At 37.2% G+C, this 17,824-nt stretch overlaps 1 protein-coding gene across 2 annotated transcripts in view; it reads right to left on the reverse strand.

Moving 5' to 3' along the window:
- The window catches only part of PHF8 (PHD finger protein 8), a 92,754-nt gene that overhangs the window by 14,693 nt on the left and 60,237 nt on the right, over positions 1-17,824 (reverse strand). For both annotated transcript variants that reach the window (XM_054565727.1, XM_054565726.1), the window contains one exon: positions 4,988-5,083. In XM_054565727.1, the coding sequence (XP_054421702.1) occupies positions 4,988-5,083 (96 nt within the window). The remainder of the gene's footprint in view (positions 1-4,987; positions 5,084-17,824) is intronic.

The raw sequence follows: 17,824 nt of genomic DNA on the forward strand, positions 1-17,824 counted from the left end.
GCTGTTTACAAGACACATACTTTTTTTTAAGTTTATTTATTTTTATAGAAAGAAGGAGGGAGGGAGAAAGAGAATGAGAGAAACATTAATGTGCGAGAGAAACATCAATCCATTGCCTCTCATATGCACCCCAACCAGGGACCAGACCTGCAACTCAAGCACGTGCCCTGACCAGGAATCGAACCAGCAACCTCTTGCTTTGTGGGACAACACCCAACCAGTTGAGCCACACTGGTCAGGGCACAAGAAACACACTTTAGATTCAAGGCACAGATAAAAATAAAAGGATGGAAAAAGATATACCATGAAGACATCCAAATGAGAAACTGAATGGCTATACTAATATCAGACAAAATGGGTTTTAAGACAAAAATTGTTATTAGAGACACAGAAGGGATATTTCATAATGATAAAAGAATCAGTCCATCAATAAGATATAAGTTTTAAACATATACACACCTAAAACAAGAGCCCCAAAATACATGAAGCCAAAACTGACTGAACTCAAGGGAGAAAAAAATAATTCAACAGCAATTGAAGACTTCAATGCCCCACTTTCAATAATGGATAGGACAACTAGACAGAAGAACAGCAAGGAGATATACACTTATGATGTCTCAATAAAAATGCCTTGAAATAAAGGATGTGCAAATAGAGCAAAATAATCATCATTAAATATGGGTGATAAACGTATGGATATTCATGATATTAACCTTTATAATTTTGTGTATATTTGAAATGTTTCATGATAAAAATTTTTAAACATAAAAAAGGTATAATATTTACTGATTATTCTTGTTCTTGTAACCACATTAACTTGATTATTGTAACACTGTAATATATTTAAACATCTTATAAGACTAATTTCTTTTCATTTACTTTTTCTATTCCAAAACTCTAATCATACCTTTTACTCTTTTAAGTTAATTTTAGAATGAGTTCAACACCAAATTCCATTACGATTTTGATCTGGGATAGTGTTAAACATATACATTTAATTAATGACCTTTTAAAACACTCAGTCTTTCTAACCAGGTCAATGGTACAATTGTATTTATTCATATTCTTTTAAGTTCCTCAGTCCAATTATGTGTGGAACCTACAGGAAGAAAACTCAGTGCAGTTTTCTTGTGTATTTTATGTGATTATTCTTGTGTATTCTTGTGTATTTTATGCGATTGTTGTTATCAATAGAATCTTTTTTTTCTCAGTGCATTATGGTTATTAATGATATATAACAATTCTTGATTTTTGGATACCTGGTTTATATTCAATGATTACCCAATTTACTGAATTCTTACATTAGTTCTAACAGTTTTTTCAGTTGGTTCTCTTGCATTTTCTATTTATACAATCATAGTTCTTTCACTTGTCAAATACTTATTGAACATCTCACATGTGCCAAGCAGTATGCAAGGTGCTACAAAGACTTTAAAGGACAAAAATAAATAGGATTCCCACCCTCAGGAAGGAATCCTATTTAATCTGGTCTCTTAATTTCCAATAGTTACAGTTCTTATTTCTGCTTCATTCCTAATTACGTTGTCTAGAACTTCTAGAACAATGCTAATAGCAGTGATGGTGGGCATATTTGTCTTGTTCTTATTTAAATGAGAATACCCTTAGTAGAATGCTACAATCTTTTGATGTTAAGAGTCCACTTTGAAAATATGATAAAAGTTATCAACTTTCTATCTACAGAAATAGACATGCATATATGCATACATTTAAATTAAAACTACAAAGGTGTACATTACCTGCTGTCTGAATGGGGACACAATGGATCAGGTCCACTTTCTATATAGAAATATTCAGATTTTTAAATGTAGAATCAAGGGAAAGTACCATAAAAAAGTTACATACATATATGAAGGATAACTATTTCCTCACTATATAAAATGGGCAATTTGAAAAGCTTGAACACATACATGGATAAAGGGCAAAGGTCAGAAATAAGATTCACAAAAAAATTCTAATGCTACTATGAACATATAGGAAAGTTTAATCAAGGAAATAAAAATAAGATACTGCTGTTTGCTTATGTATTACCCAAAATGAAAAAAAAATCAAGGTAGCAACTGCTTGTTCTCAACCTAGTATCATTTTCCCTTTCTTGCTTACTAACAAAACACATGATTTCGTGGGACAGAAATGTACCTAGCTAAAAACTGCATTTCCTGGCCTTTCTGGCAGATAATCTTGGCCATATGACACAATTTCAGCCAAAGATGATATTAAAAAGGTGGAACTTAAAACTCGTTGGGTAGGGGTGCTCAGCAGGCCTTTTCCTTTTGCTCTTCCTCTCTTCCTGACCATAACTCAGAGACCTCTGGCTGGAGGTAAAGCAGCCACCTTTTGACTCTGAGGGGATTAGCATTCACAAAGAATGCCTGATAGGCTACTGTTACAGGAAACCACTATTCCTAACTGATATGCTCAATGCCTGTGAGGATTCATAAACAAGTGCCCTCACACATAGCTGGTAAGAGTGTACACTAGTACAACCTTTCTGAAAAGCAATTGGGTAATACATATAAAGAGCTCTTGAAAAGTTCATATTAACAGATTGCATTGCTTGTGGGTGTGTAAACAACCTCTAAGACGTAACCATTAAGTGAGAAAAGTAACGGACATAACCGTGCACAAAGTATGCTTCCAACTGAGTAAAAAAAGAGGGGGAAATAAAAAATATATGTGTGTTTACTTGTATATGCATAAACTACCTCTGAAAGAATAAACATGAAACTTAACAGTGGCTGACTCCAGGTAGAAAATGGGAAGGCTGTGGAACAGGGGTTGGAGCAACTTTGCACTGTATGCCCATACACTTTTTTCATATACTTTGGCCCTTCTGGAGTTTCATGGAGATCCATCCTAAGTAAATAATCAGATATACAAACATTTGCATAAAAAGATGTTTACCCCAAATGTTATCACTAATTGTGAAAACTTGAGACTTAGCTAAATGCCCCACATCAAAGGAGAAGTTAGGAAAATTAGATTCATCTATGTTACAGAATACTTTGTAACCACAAAAATATTATTCATAAACAATGGCATAGGGATGTGCTTATGATATAATATTAACTTAAAAGGTCGGGTATATTTATTGGTTTTTGACTTTTACACTCAACTTCTAGTTAATGTAGAGTGTTATTCACAAGGCAGTGTAAATATTAACAATCTTGACAGTATAAATGAAAAAGTGTGGCTCATAGATGGTTAGAGGAAAGGAAAAAAAAAATAGCATCCCTAATGTCCGTATCTTAGAGCATAGGTAATTCAGAGAGACGGCCAGAAGCTGATGGAAAGAGAAACAGAGGTTAAGTTAATAAATCAGGAAATTATGTTATAAACCCTATAATATTGAGTTTTGGAAGTCACTACAACAAAAATGAAAACTGTGAGGTTGCCTTGCAGGAAAGGGATTGTAGGTGGAAAAAGCAAAGGTAGAAGACCATTGTATTTCATCCTAAACTCCTCTGTACTATTTGATTTGCTACCAGATACACACATTACACACATTATTTTGAATAAAGGACAAAACAATGTTAAAGTAGGATATACGATTTATACATAAGGTGATTTCAACCATAAAAATAAAAATGCACAAGAAAAAAGGCTAGAAAGAAATATGTCAAAACATTAACAGTGGCTGCTTCTGGGTGGCAGAATCATGGGTGGTTTCTTTTTTACACTTTCTTCTATTTTCTGTATTTTCCAAATTTTCTATTATGTTAGTAAGACAGAAACTATAGGAAAAAATAAAATCATAAAACTGGACCGAAAAAAGAAAAAAGAAATGTTTGTTGACTGACACACTACAAGAACACCTTCCAGAGCTGCCCTGCCACCCCACTCTCCCAAACCCAGGCAAACACCAGAAAGGCCAAACAAGGTGAGGTGGAGATAGCAGGCCCTTTATTCCCTTGGGGAACACAGGTACTGAGATGCCAGCACCCTCTGTGGCAGTCTGCTGCAATAATGGCTCTCAATTTGCTCACATCTCCTAGTATGCATGAGAATTTTGCAGCTCCCCCTTTCAGGAGATGGAATCTACTTCTCTACCCTTGAAATCAAGGCTTGGACCATGCAACTTGCTTTAGCCCATGGGACAATGGGAAACATGACACAAGCAGAGGCTAGAAAAGTGTTCGCATGCTGGGATTTGTTCTGTCTTGATGCTGGATACCCTTGTACTTGCTACCTTGTGAAAAAGCTTGGGATGGCCTCCTTGTGGATAAAGCACCACATGTAAAGAGGCCCCAGCCAAACCAAGTTCGGTCCCAGACACCTGAGGGAGACATTTTCAGATCATCCAGCCCCAGCCAATCTGGTCCAGACTGGAAGAGCAGCTCAGTCAATATGGAGAATTATGAGAAATGACTAACTGTTGTTTTTCTAAGCCATTAAGTTTTGGGTAGCTGAACAAGCAGCAAAAGCCAACTGACACACCCTCCAATGTGAAAACCACCCAGCCAATGAGAAGAATAAAATTCTTTCATTATCTCCTAAATTCCATGTTCAACTCAATGATCATTCTCTTCCTTTCTCAGAGATGGCCTCTCAGCCAGTGTAAGTGACAGTCTAAGGAGTCTTGGGCCTTGTAGAGCTCAATAGTCAGCATAATTTCCCTCCTTTGAAATTATTATTGGCAAAGGGCTATGATGATGGTAGCAGAATGTTCTCAGAAGCCTTAGACTGCTTGCTAAAATCTGTTCAAGGTCTTCCTTGTTTCATCTCAAGCCATATAATATCAGAAGCAAAGTGTTCCAACACCTCTGGCTTTGCTGAACTGAGTGCATGAACTGTGTCTCATTGATCATTTTTGCTCCAGCACCTAATACCTGGCACACAGCAGGCACAGTTTGCTAAATTGGCAAATGAGTGACTGAATAATGTCTTCCTATATTAAATATCCCACCTACCTCCAGCCTATTTTCCCCCCAACCACCCCTACAGAGTTTAAGGACAGACTATAGATCACCTTTAGGACTCCATGGAGCATCATCTGAATTCTTCTTTTTCTTGGGTCGAGATTTCAAAGCAGGGTCATCATCATCAGACTCCAGGGAAGGGTAAACTGCAGTGAGAGGGAAAAGCAATGTAAACTGAGATCTCATCCAGAAGGGTGAAAACAGAATGATACACACCTCAGTTCCTACCACCCCTCCACAAGTACACCCTTTACTTAATCCACCACATTCAAATGAAGGAGTTCCTGAATGTGCCACATATTTTTCATGCCTTTCTACTTTTGCACCATTGCTGTGAATGTCCTTCTCCCAGCGTGATCTGATTCTAATTCACTCACACAACATTCATTTAGTGAGTAACTTCATGAGTTACTTTACTGACCCTACAAAATTCAGCTCTACATTCACTTCCTCCGGCCTTCCTCATTTTTCTAATCTGATTCAGATGCCTCCTCATCTCTCCATACTATCCTGTGTGTGCCCCTACTGGAGTTATTTATTATATATAGTGCTTAAGAGAGAATTAGTAAATCTGTCACTTCCAATTTACCAAGAAGACGGGAATATGTATTGTTTGATTTCAAACTAAGGGAACCTAATGTAACGTAGAATAGGTGCTCAGTAAGTGCTGAATTAATGAAAAAAGAATGGTACACACATTCACAAAATGGGAACAAAAAGACTATTTGGGATGAATTTTGAACAAGATTGCAGGAACTGAGTGTTCTGAAAGACAAAACATATACAAGCATCTCATACTATACAAATACACGCAAACATCCAGTTTTATCACACTCTCCTTACAATCCCCCAGGCAACATCTATAGAATTTAATGGGAAGGTAGTCTAAAAAAAAAAAGTCCTATTGATGAAGTCAAACTCTGCTGCTGCTGCTAAAACTAAAAGAGAAGCAAAGTAAGATCAAAAACTTCCTTCCAATGACCAGCTTCAAATTTCTCTAGAATTACACTTCATCAGAGGAATCCAATCTCCCACTTCCTCCCAGGAGGGCCTCTTTGAAGGGAAATGAGCCCCTTTTTCAGGCCTTCCTTCTTGAACAAGGAGGTAAAACCCCTGTCTCCTGGCTTACAAAGATTTTTAAAAGAGGGGTCATTGATTGTCCCTAGAAAGAAATGACTACTGGTAGCAGAGTTGTTTGAGAGAGGTCCCATCCATCCTTGCTAGCCCCAATGGTTGTCAATGTTATTTTGTTGGATCTGAAAGGTTTTCTCACCTCAAGGAAAGAAGTGTGGTGTGGTAGAAAGACCTTGAGTGTCGGAACCAGACAATTACTTTGAAATCCAAAGTGACCGACAATCTTTATAGCCTAAGAGAAATTTCCTAAGTCTTCTAGCTTCACCTATAAAATTGAATAGATACCATCTGCCTTGCAAAATTGTGAGGACTAAGACATAATGTGCATAAAGTAACATGAAAAAGAAATTCTATTCTAAGGTTAATGTCTTATTCAAGAGGAGCTAAAATGTAAGTAATAACTTTAGACATTTAAAGAAAATACAAGTAAAATATGCATGTTAAAAATATTAAGTGTGCAACAATTTACAATAGCCAAGTGCTGGAAGCAACCTAAGTGCCCATCAGTAAATTAGTAGATCAAAAAACTATGATACATTTACACAATGGACTACTACGCAGCAGAAAGAAAGAAAAAGCTACTACCCTTTGTGACAGCTTGGATGGAACTGGAGAGCATTATGCTAAGTGAAGTAAGCCAGGCGGTGAAAGACAAATAGTGTATGATCTCACCTATAAGTGGAACCTAATCAGCAAAGCAAGCAGGCAAGGAAAATATGACCGGCAACATTGAAGAAAGAAGAAATCAACAGGGACGGGAGGGAGGGAGGGAGGAGGGTAGCAGGGAGTGGAAGAGGAAGGGTCAGATCAAGGAACAGGTGTGAAGGACACATGGATGAAGCCAAGGTGGGGAAGGATTAAGGGGGGGAAGAGTGAGGGGAGTGGGGCAAGGGAAAGTGGTGGCGGGTAAATGGAGACAAATGTATTTGAAAAATTAAACAAACAAATAAATAAATATTATCATAAAAATATTAAGTGTGCAAGACGTGATGCTTCCCAAAATGTGGAGTTGGGAGCTCCAAAAATCTGTCCTTCCTCTGATGCAACCATTAAGCTGACCAAAAGTGTAAAAATCAACATTTTGGGCACTATGGAATCTAATCAAAAACTTACAACAAGGAGAATGCTTACCAAAGAAAAAGGCTGCTTAATTTATACATTTAAGGAAATTTCCATCAGAAAATATCAAGGAATACAATCTTTGCAAAAAAATCGTTTGCAATGTGACTACATAAATACATAACTGTAGCCCAGAATAACCAACAGCAAACTCTGGGAAGGAAGAAAAATATGACTTCTAGAGTTACATTATAATAGTCAAAAAATTATGAGGCATGCAAAGAAACAGAAAATTATGCTTCATCTATTAAAAAAAGATATTGATAAAACTGTCCATAATGTAGACATTGGGCTTACTGTACAAAGACTATAAACCAACTGTCTTAAATATGATCAAAGAGAACCATGTCTCAAAAAAAGAGAATATTTTTTTTATCAAAAGATAGAAGATATAAAAAGGAATTAAATAGAAATTTTGGAGCTGAAAAGTACAATGGCTTGAATAAATAGTTCACTAGAAGGGTTCAATTCAGACTGTGTGCAGGCAGAAGAATCAATGAACGTAAAGAAAGCTCCATTGATATTAATCAGTCTGATGAGCAGAAAGAACAAAAAAAAGAATGAAGAAAAATGAACAGAGGCAAAGGGACCTGTGGGACACTATCAAGCTTATCAACATATTCATATGGGAGACCCAGAAGGGGAGGGCAGAGAGAAAGCAGCAGAAAAACTATAGGAAAATATAATGATGAAAAACTTTCCAAATTCTATGAAGTACATAAAAATATACATCTAAGAATATCAAAAAATTCCCAGTAGTATAAACTCAGAGATCCACACTGAGATACATCATAGTCAAACTGTCAACAGACAAAGACTAGAAGACAATCTTGAAAGTAGCAAGACAGAAGCAACTTGTCATCTACAAAGGAAGCCAGAAGGCAGTAGGATGATATGGTTAAAGTGCAGAAAAAGGAAAAAAAAATTGTTGCCCTGGCTGGTGTGGCTCAGTGGATTGCTGGCCTGCAAACCAAAGGGTCACTGGCTTGGTTCCCAGTCAGGCCACATGCCTGGGTTGTGGGCCAGGTCTCCAGTGGGGGGCACTCAAGAGACAACTACACATTGATGTTTCTCTCCCTGTCTTTCTCCTTCCCTTCCCCTCTCTCTAAAAATAAATAAATAAAAAGTTTTAAAAAAAGAAATAAAAAAATCTTTTAAAAAAATCTTTTTAAAAAAGATTAGTATTAACTTTTTAAAAATTGTAAACAAAGAATAATATATCTGGTAAAACTATCCTACAAAAATGAAGGCAAATTAGGACAGTCTCAAATAAAGGTTCATCATTAGTAAACATGCGCTTTAAGAAACGCTGAAGAGCTCTGGCTGGTGTGGTTCAGTGGACTGAGTGCTGGTCTGCGAATGAAAGGGTTGCCGGTTCGATTCCCAGCCAGGGCACATGCCTGGGTTGCTGTCCAAGCCCCCAGTAGGGGTTGCACAAAAGGCAACCACACATTGATGTTTCTCTCTCCTTCTCCTCCCTTCCTCTCTGTCTAAAAATATATATATTTTTTAAAAAGACAGCAAACTTTTTTAAAAAAAGAAATGCTAAAGAGAGTCTGGGCTGAAATGAAAGGACATTAGAGAATAACAAACATATATGAAGAAATTTTAAAACAACACTAAAAGTAACAATAGAGGTAATTATAAAAGCCAGTGTTGTTGTATTTTTGTTTCCTATATGATTTAAAATTCCAATGTACAAAATAACTATAACTTTGTCATAAGAACTTTCAGAGATCAACATATAAAAATCAGTTGTGTTTCTAAATGTTAGTAATGAACAATCTCTAGAGGAAATTAATAAAACAATTCAACTTTTAAAAGCATCAAAAAGAATAAAGTGGGTAGGAATAAATTTAACCAAGGAGGTGTAAGACTTGTATATTGAAAATTACAAAACATTGCTGAAAGAAATTAAAGATCTAAATGAATGTAAAGACATGCCATGTTCATAGAGTGGATGTCTCAATACTGTTAAGATGGCAATACTACCCAAAGCATTCTACAGATTCAATGCAGTTCCTATCAATATTTTTGAAGAAATAGAAGTTGATCCTAAAATCAAACATAATTGCAAGGGATAAAAAATAGCCAAAACAACCTTGAAAAAAAAATGAGGTTGGAGGATTCACATTTCCCAATTTAAAAACTTACTACAAAGCTACAGTATTCACACACTGTAGTACCAACATGAGGACAGACATAGTGATCAATGGCATAGAACTGAGTGTTGAAAAAGAAACCTGTATACCTATAGTCAATTGATTTTGGGGGCGCATGTGTGCGTTTTTATTGTAGTAAAGAATATCTAACATGAAACTGACTGTTTTAAGTGTTTTTAAAGTGTACAGTTCAATGACATTACTGGTAAGTATATTCACATTGTGCAACCATCACCACCATTATCTCCAGAACCTTTTCATCTTTCCAAACTAAAACTCCACACTCACTAAACAATAACCCTACGTTTCTTCCTTCCTCCATCTTCTGGCAATTACCATTGTCTCTGTCTTTATGAATTTAACTACTCTAGTAGCTCATCTAAGTGGAATCATACAATATGGCACCCCTTTGTAACACTCCTTTGACTTAGCATAATATCCTGAAGGTTCATCCATGTAGTAGCATGTGTCAGAATTTCCCTCTTTCTTTTATTTTTCTTTTTATTTTGTAAAAATTGTATTTATTTATTTTTAGAGAGAGGGGAAGGAAGAAAAGAGAGGAAGAGAAATGTCGATGCGCAAGATAAACACTGATCAGTTGCCTTTCACATGCCCCCAACCAGGGACCTAGCCTGCAACCTAGGCATGTGTCCTGACCAGAATCGAACCTGCTACCTTTGGGTTTGTGGGACAATGTCCAGCCCACTGAGCCACGCCAGCCAGGGCAGAATTTCCTTCTTTTTTTAAAAAAAATTGAAGTAAAAAACATAAAGCATAATTTTATCTTCTTAATAATTTTAAAGTGTAAATTATAGAAGTCATAATTATATGTACATTGTTGTAGAACAGTCTCTAAGATCTCTAGAACTTTTTCATCTTTTTATTTTGTATTGGCTTCAGGTATACAGCTTAATGGTTAGACAATCACATATTTTACCTATCATTTCCCTTGATATTGCCAGTACCCCAACAGGCACCATACATAGTTATCACAATATTATTGCACAGTAACTGGTTTTCTACAAAGAGAAAGAGTAAAAAACACAATAGATAAATTAAAATAGAATACTAAAAATTGTTCAAACAATCCAAATGAAGGCAGAAAATGAGAAACAGAGGAACAAAAAGTGGAGGTAACATAGAAAAAAAGGGGTACCTTCATCTGAATATATCATTAATTACAGTAAGAATATGTCATCTAAAAACACCAGTTGAAAGACAAAGATTATCAATAAGGATCTTTTTAAACCACAAAGACTCAACTAAAAGCTGTGTACAAGAATCTCACTTTACATGTAATCATATAGGTATGTTAAAAATAAAAGAATAAAAAAGATATACCACACCAACACTAATTAAAGAAAGCTGGATTGGCTGTATTATCAGACAAACTTCAGACCAAGGAAAATGACTAGGTATGAAAGTGATATAACATAATGACAAGAGGGTGAACTCAACAAGACATAAAAATCTTAAAGGTGGATGCACCTAACAGCAAAGCATCCATCTATATGAAGCAAAACTTATGGAACTAAATGGGGAAATAGACACATTCTTAATTATATTTGGAGACTTAAAGACATCTCTCTCAATAATCAATAAAACAGACAGGAAATCAGCAAGGATATAGAACAATCACATCAATTAACCTGATCTAAGTGAAATTTATAGATCAACCCAGAAATAGCAGATTACACGTTCTTCTCAAGGTCACAATACAAAATTATAAAGACAGACTAAACCTTGACTGAGTAACAAAACAAATCTTAACATATTTTAAATGAAACCAAAAGCTGGTCCTTTGATAAAATGCCACCAAGAATGACAATGAAAAATAGAAAAGTCACGAATTACTATTATCAAAAGCGAAAAGGAAGATATCACAAAAGAACTCACAGACATTAAAAGGATAATACAGTAATACTACAAAAAACTATGTGCCCATAAATTCTACAATTTAGCTGAAATGGACCATTTCCTTGAAAACACAAATTATCAAAATTCATCCAAGATGAAATAGATTACTTGAATAATCCTATACCTATTGAAGAAAATAAAGCCATTGTAAAGAAATCTCCAAGTCCAGCTGGTTTCTCTCACAAATCCTACTAAACGTTAAAAAAAAAACAAAAACCACTAATTCTACACAACCTCTTTCAGAAAACAGAAGAGAACACTTCCCAACTCATTCTTTGAGGCTAGCATTTTGCTGATACCAAAATTAAAAGACAGATAGTACGTGAAAAGAAAATTACAGACCAATATCGCTCATGAACATAGACACAAAAATCCTTAGTGAAGTACAACTAGTAAGGCAAATGCAGTAATATATAAAAAGAATAATACAACATGATTGAATAAGGTATATCCTGTGAGTGCAAGTCTGGCTTAATATTACATTAATTACAATATGAAAATCATTACATGAAATACAATATGAAAATCAGTCCATGTAATCCACCATATCTATAGACTAAAGTAAAACCACATGATCATATCCATTGATAAAACAAAAACATTGGGCAAAATTCAACACCCATTTATAAAAAATACTCTCAGCAAAATAAGAATACAAGTGAACTTCCTTACCCTGATAACCTATAGCTAACATCATAATAGTGAAAAGATTGAATGCTTTCCTTTAGATTAAGAACAAGGAAAGGGTGTTCACTTTCTCACCACACTGTGCTTGAAGTGCTAGCTAGAACAAAAAGGCAAAAAGAGGAAAAGACAGATTGGAAAGAAAGGAGTAAAATTATTCCTACTTGCACATGACATGATCATTTATACAAAAAAAGCACACACTAAAAAACCTAGAATAAGTGAGTTTACCAAGTTTGCAAGATACAAGGAAAACACACAAAATCAACCACACATGTGCACACACACACTAGCAATAAACAACTGGAAACCAAAGGTTTAAAAAAGGTACCATTTACAATATCAGCAAAGAATACAGTACTTAGGGATAAATCTATCAAAACATGTGCAGGATCTATACAAAACACTGATGAAAGAAATTTTTAAAAGACTTTAAAAATATTTTTCATTTTTTAACATATTAAAAATTAAAAACTGTTTAAATTTTTAAGACTTTATAGAAACAAAATATGTGCAGAATCTACATAAAACACTGATGACTTTAAAGAAATTGTTTTTAAGACTTAAAAAATTTTAAGGCTTTAAAAATGTTAAGACTTTAAAAAACAAAAAAATTTAATTAAAAATTTTAAAAAATTTGAGAAGCGAGATGCGCACGAACCAGACTGCCCGCAATTGCAACGCGGTCCGCACAAATAGTGGACCCTTGGCCGAAGGAGTCACAGAACTGCCCAGAGACCCCTGAGGAGACTCTGGAGACAGAAGTGCTGGGGAAAGAACGGGAGGAGGACCCGGGGAGTCCCGACTCCTTCTCCTTTCCGTAGTCTCCATTGTGTGAGAACAGGCCACACCCCGGAAGAGCCAAAAGCTGAAAAGCACACAATAGAGAGCCCAAAACCACCCAGTGCAGGCACGCACACTCGCACCAAGTGGCCTGCGAGGGTTGGTGAGCGTGTGTGTGGACCTGCACGGGCTGGCGAGGGCTCGAGCGGGCTGGCGAGGCCTCCCACAGGTTGGCACCCATGGGGCCCACTAGGGAGTGAGCAGATCGGCAAGGGCAGGTGTAAACTGGCCCGCATGGGCCCGCGAGTGCAGAGCAGTCCACAGAAATAGTGGATCCCGGGCCGAAGGGGTCACAGAGCTGCCCAGAGTCCCTGGAGGAGAGACTGAAGACAGGATTACCCAGAGAGTCCTGGAGCTCACTTCCTCCCATTTCCGTAGTCCCCATTTGGTGAGGGCAGGCAACACACCCAAAGAGCCAAAAGCGGGGAAAGCACACAATAGAAGACCCTAAACTGACCAGGGCCAGGGTGCTTGCTGGCCTCGGGGACCAGATGAGTACACGAGGTCACGAAGAAGCCCCCTGGGCTGGGGCAAGCACGCACGAGCCCAGGCAGGCGGGGGATCCTGCGGGCCGGGGAGTGCACTAAAGGAGCCGGCGTGAGAGTGCAGAGCGATCCACAGAAATAGTGGATCCCTGGCCAAAGGGGTCGTAGAGCTGCTCAAAGCAGGAGTCAGACACAGACAGTAGACTCCTGGAAGGCTCAAACAAACGACCCAAGATCATATCGGATCAACAACTGACATCATCAGAGGCAGGCCCAGAAAGAAAAGGAAAGGAAATAAATGAATGAATGAATGAATGAATGAATGAATGAATGAATGAAAAGTAAGTAAGTAAGTAAATAAATAAATAAATAAAAAGACCTGCCTACTACCATAGAAGTTTAATCCACAAAGTCAGGAAATCGAGATGGCCCAATTGAAGAAGAAACTAAAATAAATAAATAAATAAATAAATTACTTGACAGACTCTCACAAAAATGGGAAGAAAAAGAAGTCCCCCCTAAATGAGTGGAAAAGGGGACTCCCCACAGAGAGAGCTAAATGAAATAGAGACAAGGGAACCATCAGATACTGAATTCAAAACAATGGTTCTAAGGAAGCTCAATGAGATCAGCCAGCTCAAAGACAATGATGAGAAACTGCAGAGAAACTATCCGGATCTTACAGCAAACTATATCAACCTGGAAAAGGACATAGAAACCATCAAGAAGACACAAGAGGATATGAAGAATACCATTTCTGAATTGAAGAACACAGTAGAAGGAATCAAAAGCAGGCTAGATGAAGCCGAGGATCGAATCAGTGAGATGGAGGATAAGGTAGAAAAAAGCTCCCACACAGAACAAGAAATGGGAAAAAGACTCAAAAAAGAATGAAGAGGCATGTAGGGAACTGCAGGACAACCTGAAACGCAATAATATCTACATAATTGGGATACCAGAAGGAGAAGAAGAGGAGCAAGGGATAGGGAACCTCGTCGAAAAAGTAATAAGGGAAAATTTCCCCAATGAGAGGAGAGAAAGGGTCTCATGGATCCAGGAGGCACAGAGGACCCCACTCAAGAGGGACCCAAGGAGGTCCACTCCAAGACACATCATCATTAAAATGGCAAATGTCAAAGACAAAGAGAGAATCCTCAAGGCAGCAAGGGAGAAGGAGAAAGTAACATACAAGGGGGGCCCCGATACGCCTAGGAGCTGACTTCTCAACAGAAACACTACAAGCCAGAAGGGAATGGCAACAAATATTCCAAGTCATGAAAAGCAAGGGCCTACAACCAAGGCTGCTCTACCCAGCAAGGCTCTCAATTAAAATAGAAGGGGAAATACGGAGTTTCCCAGACAAAAGAAGGCTAAAAGAATACATCTCCACCAAACCAGCACTCCAAGATATGCTAAAGGGACTGGTTTAAGAAGATGAAGGAGAAGAGTGAGAAAGAGAAAAACACAGGTACAAAGAGAAAAACTGAATAAGTTTCTATCAGTAATAACTCTTAATGTAAATGGACTAAATGCCCCAATCAAAAGACATAGGATAGCTGAATGGATAAGAAAACAGGACCCACACATATGCTGCCTACAGGAGACCCACCTCAGAGCAAGAGACCTACACAGATTGAAAGTAAAGGGATGGAAAACAATATTCCAAGCAAATGGGCAAGAGAAAAAGGCCGGGGTTGCCATACTTGTATCAGACAAAGTAGATTTCAAAACAAAGACCATAAAAAGAGACCCGGAGGGGCACTTTATAACACTTAAAGGAAGAATCTATCAAGAAGACATAAACATTGTAAACTTATATGCTCCCAATATAGGAGCCCCCAAAGTATATAAGGAAATTGTTGGACGACTTCAAAAAAGATATAGAGAGCAACACACTGATAGTAGGGGACTTCAACAGACCACTGTCAAAAATGAACAGATTTTCCAAACAAAACATCAATAAGGATATTGTGGAGCTGAATGATGCACTGAATCAAATAGACTTAACTGACATAGATAGAACCTTACATCCCAAAGAAGAAAAATACACATTCTTTTCAAATGCTCATGGAAGTTTTTCAAAGATAGACCACATGATAAGATGCAAAGCAAGCCTCAGCAAATTCAGGAAAATTGAAATAATACCAAACTTTTTGTATTTGGTTTTGTTTTTGTGTTTGGTTTGGTCCACAAGGGCTTGAACCTGGAAATCACCCTCAAAGAGAAACTTCAAAAACTTGCAAACCCATGGAGACTGAACAGTAGACTATTAAACAATGAATGGGTCAATAATGAGATAAGAGAAGATATCAAAAAATTCCTGGAAACAAATGAAAATCAACATGCATCAGTCCAAAACCTATGGGACACAGCAAAGGCAGTCCTGAGAGGGAAGTTCATAGCAATACAGGCTTACGTATAAAAGACAGAAACATTTCAAATAAAAGACCTAACACTACAACTTCAGGGAACTGGAGAAACAACAACAAATAAATCCCAGAGCAGGAAGAAGGAAGGAAACAGTCAAGATTAGAGCAAAACTGAATGACATAGAGACAAAAAGAACAATTCAAAGGATCAACCAATCCAGAAGCTGGCTCTTTGAAAAGATAAATAAAATTGACAAGCCTCTAAGCAGACTCATCATGAAAAAAAGGGAGAGGACCCAAATTAATAATATCAGAAAGGAAAGAGGAGAGATAACAACTGATACCCCAGAAATACAAAGGATTGTCAGAAACTATTATGAACAATTATATGCCAAGAAATCTGAAAACCTTGATGAAATGGACACATTTCTAGAAAAGTATAATCTTCCAACACTGAAGGAGGAAGAAACAGAAAGCTTGAACAGACCGATAACAGCTGGGGAAATTGAAGCAGTAATCAAGAAACTCCCGGCACACAAAAGCCCAGAGCTGGACGGTTTCCCAGGAGAATTTTACAAAACATTTAAGGAAGAGCTAACCCCTGTCCTTCTCAGACTATTCCAAAAAATCCAAGAGGAGGGAAGACTCCCAGACTCTTTTTATGAGGCCAGCATCACCCTAATCCCAAAACTTGATAAAGACCCTACAAAGAAAGAAAACTACAGGCCAATTTCGCTGATGAACATAGATGCTAAAATCCAACAACAAAATATTGGCAAAATGCATCCAGCAATACATTCAAAAGATTATCCACCATGATCAAGTGGGATTCATCCCAGGCATGCAGGGATGGTTCAATATACGCAAGTCAATAAACGTAATACGTCACATAAATAAAAGACAAAAACCACATGATCATCTCGATAGACGCAGAAAAAGCATTCGATAAGGTACAGCACCCATTTATGATCAAAACACTCAGCAAAATGGGAATAAATGGGGCATTCCTCAACATAATAAAGACCATATATGAAAAACCTACAGCCAACATCATACTCAACGGGCAAAAACTAAAAGCTTTCCCCCTAAGATCGGAAAAACGACAAGGATGTCTGCTTTCACCGCTTCTTTTCAACATTGCATTGGAAGTCCTAGCCACAGTGGTCAGACAAGAAAAAGAAATAAAAGGCATCCAAATAGGAAAGGAGGAAGTAAAGCTATCATTGTTTGCAGGTGACATGATAGTGTACATAGAAAACCCTGTAGACTCTAACAAAAAACTACTCAACCTAATAAGTGAATTTGGCAAAACAACAGGATACAAAGTCAATATTCAGAAATAAAAGGCATTTTTGTACACCAGCAATGAAATAGAAGAAGAAGATTTCAGGAAAAAAAAATACCATTCGATATAGCAAGAAGAAAAATAAAGTACCTAGGAATAAATTTAACCAAAGACGCAAAAGACCTGTACGCAGAAAACTATACAACATTGAAGAAAGAAATTAAGGAAGACACAAATAAATGGAAGCATATACCATGCTCATGGATTGGAAGAATTTATATCATCAAAATGTCCATACTACCCAAAGCAATTTATAGATTCAACGCAATCCCTATTAAGATACCAATGTCGTATTTCACAGAAATAGAACAGACATTTCAAAAATTTATGTGGGACCATAAACGACACCGAATAGTCACAGCAATTTTAGAAAGAAAAACAAAGTGGGAGGGATCACAATACCGGACATCGAACTGTACTACAAAGACACTATACTCAAAACAAACTGCTACTGGCACAAGAACAGACCTATAGACCAGTGGAACAGAATAGAAAGCCCAGAAATAAGCCCAGATCTATATTGGCAACTAATATTTGCCAAAGGGGGCAGAAGCATAAAATGGAGCAATAATAGCCTCTTCAACAAATGGTGCTGGGAGAGCTGGACAGCTACATGCCAAAAATTGAAATTGGATCATCAGCTGACACCATACACAAAAATAAACTCAAGATGGATAAAAGACTTAAATATAAGTCACAACACCATCAAAAGTCCTAGAGGAGAACATTGGCAGGAAACTCTCAGATATCCCACGCAGCAATTTTTTCACTGATATGTCTCCTAAAGCAAGGGACATAAAGGAAAGAATAAACAAGTGGGACCTCATCA

Source organism: Pteronotus mesoamericanus, unplaced genomic scaffold (assembly GCF_021234165.1).
Source record: "Pteronotus mesoamericanus isolate MK-2021 breed Mesoamerican mustached bat unplaced genomic scaffold, CSHL_Meso_final contig_166, whole genome shotgun sequence".
NCBI classification, from domain to species: domain Eukaryota; kingdom Metazoa; phylum Chordata; class Mammalia; order Chiroptera; family Mormoopidae; genus Pteronotus; species Pteronotus mesoamericanus.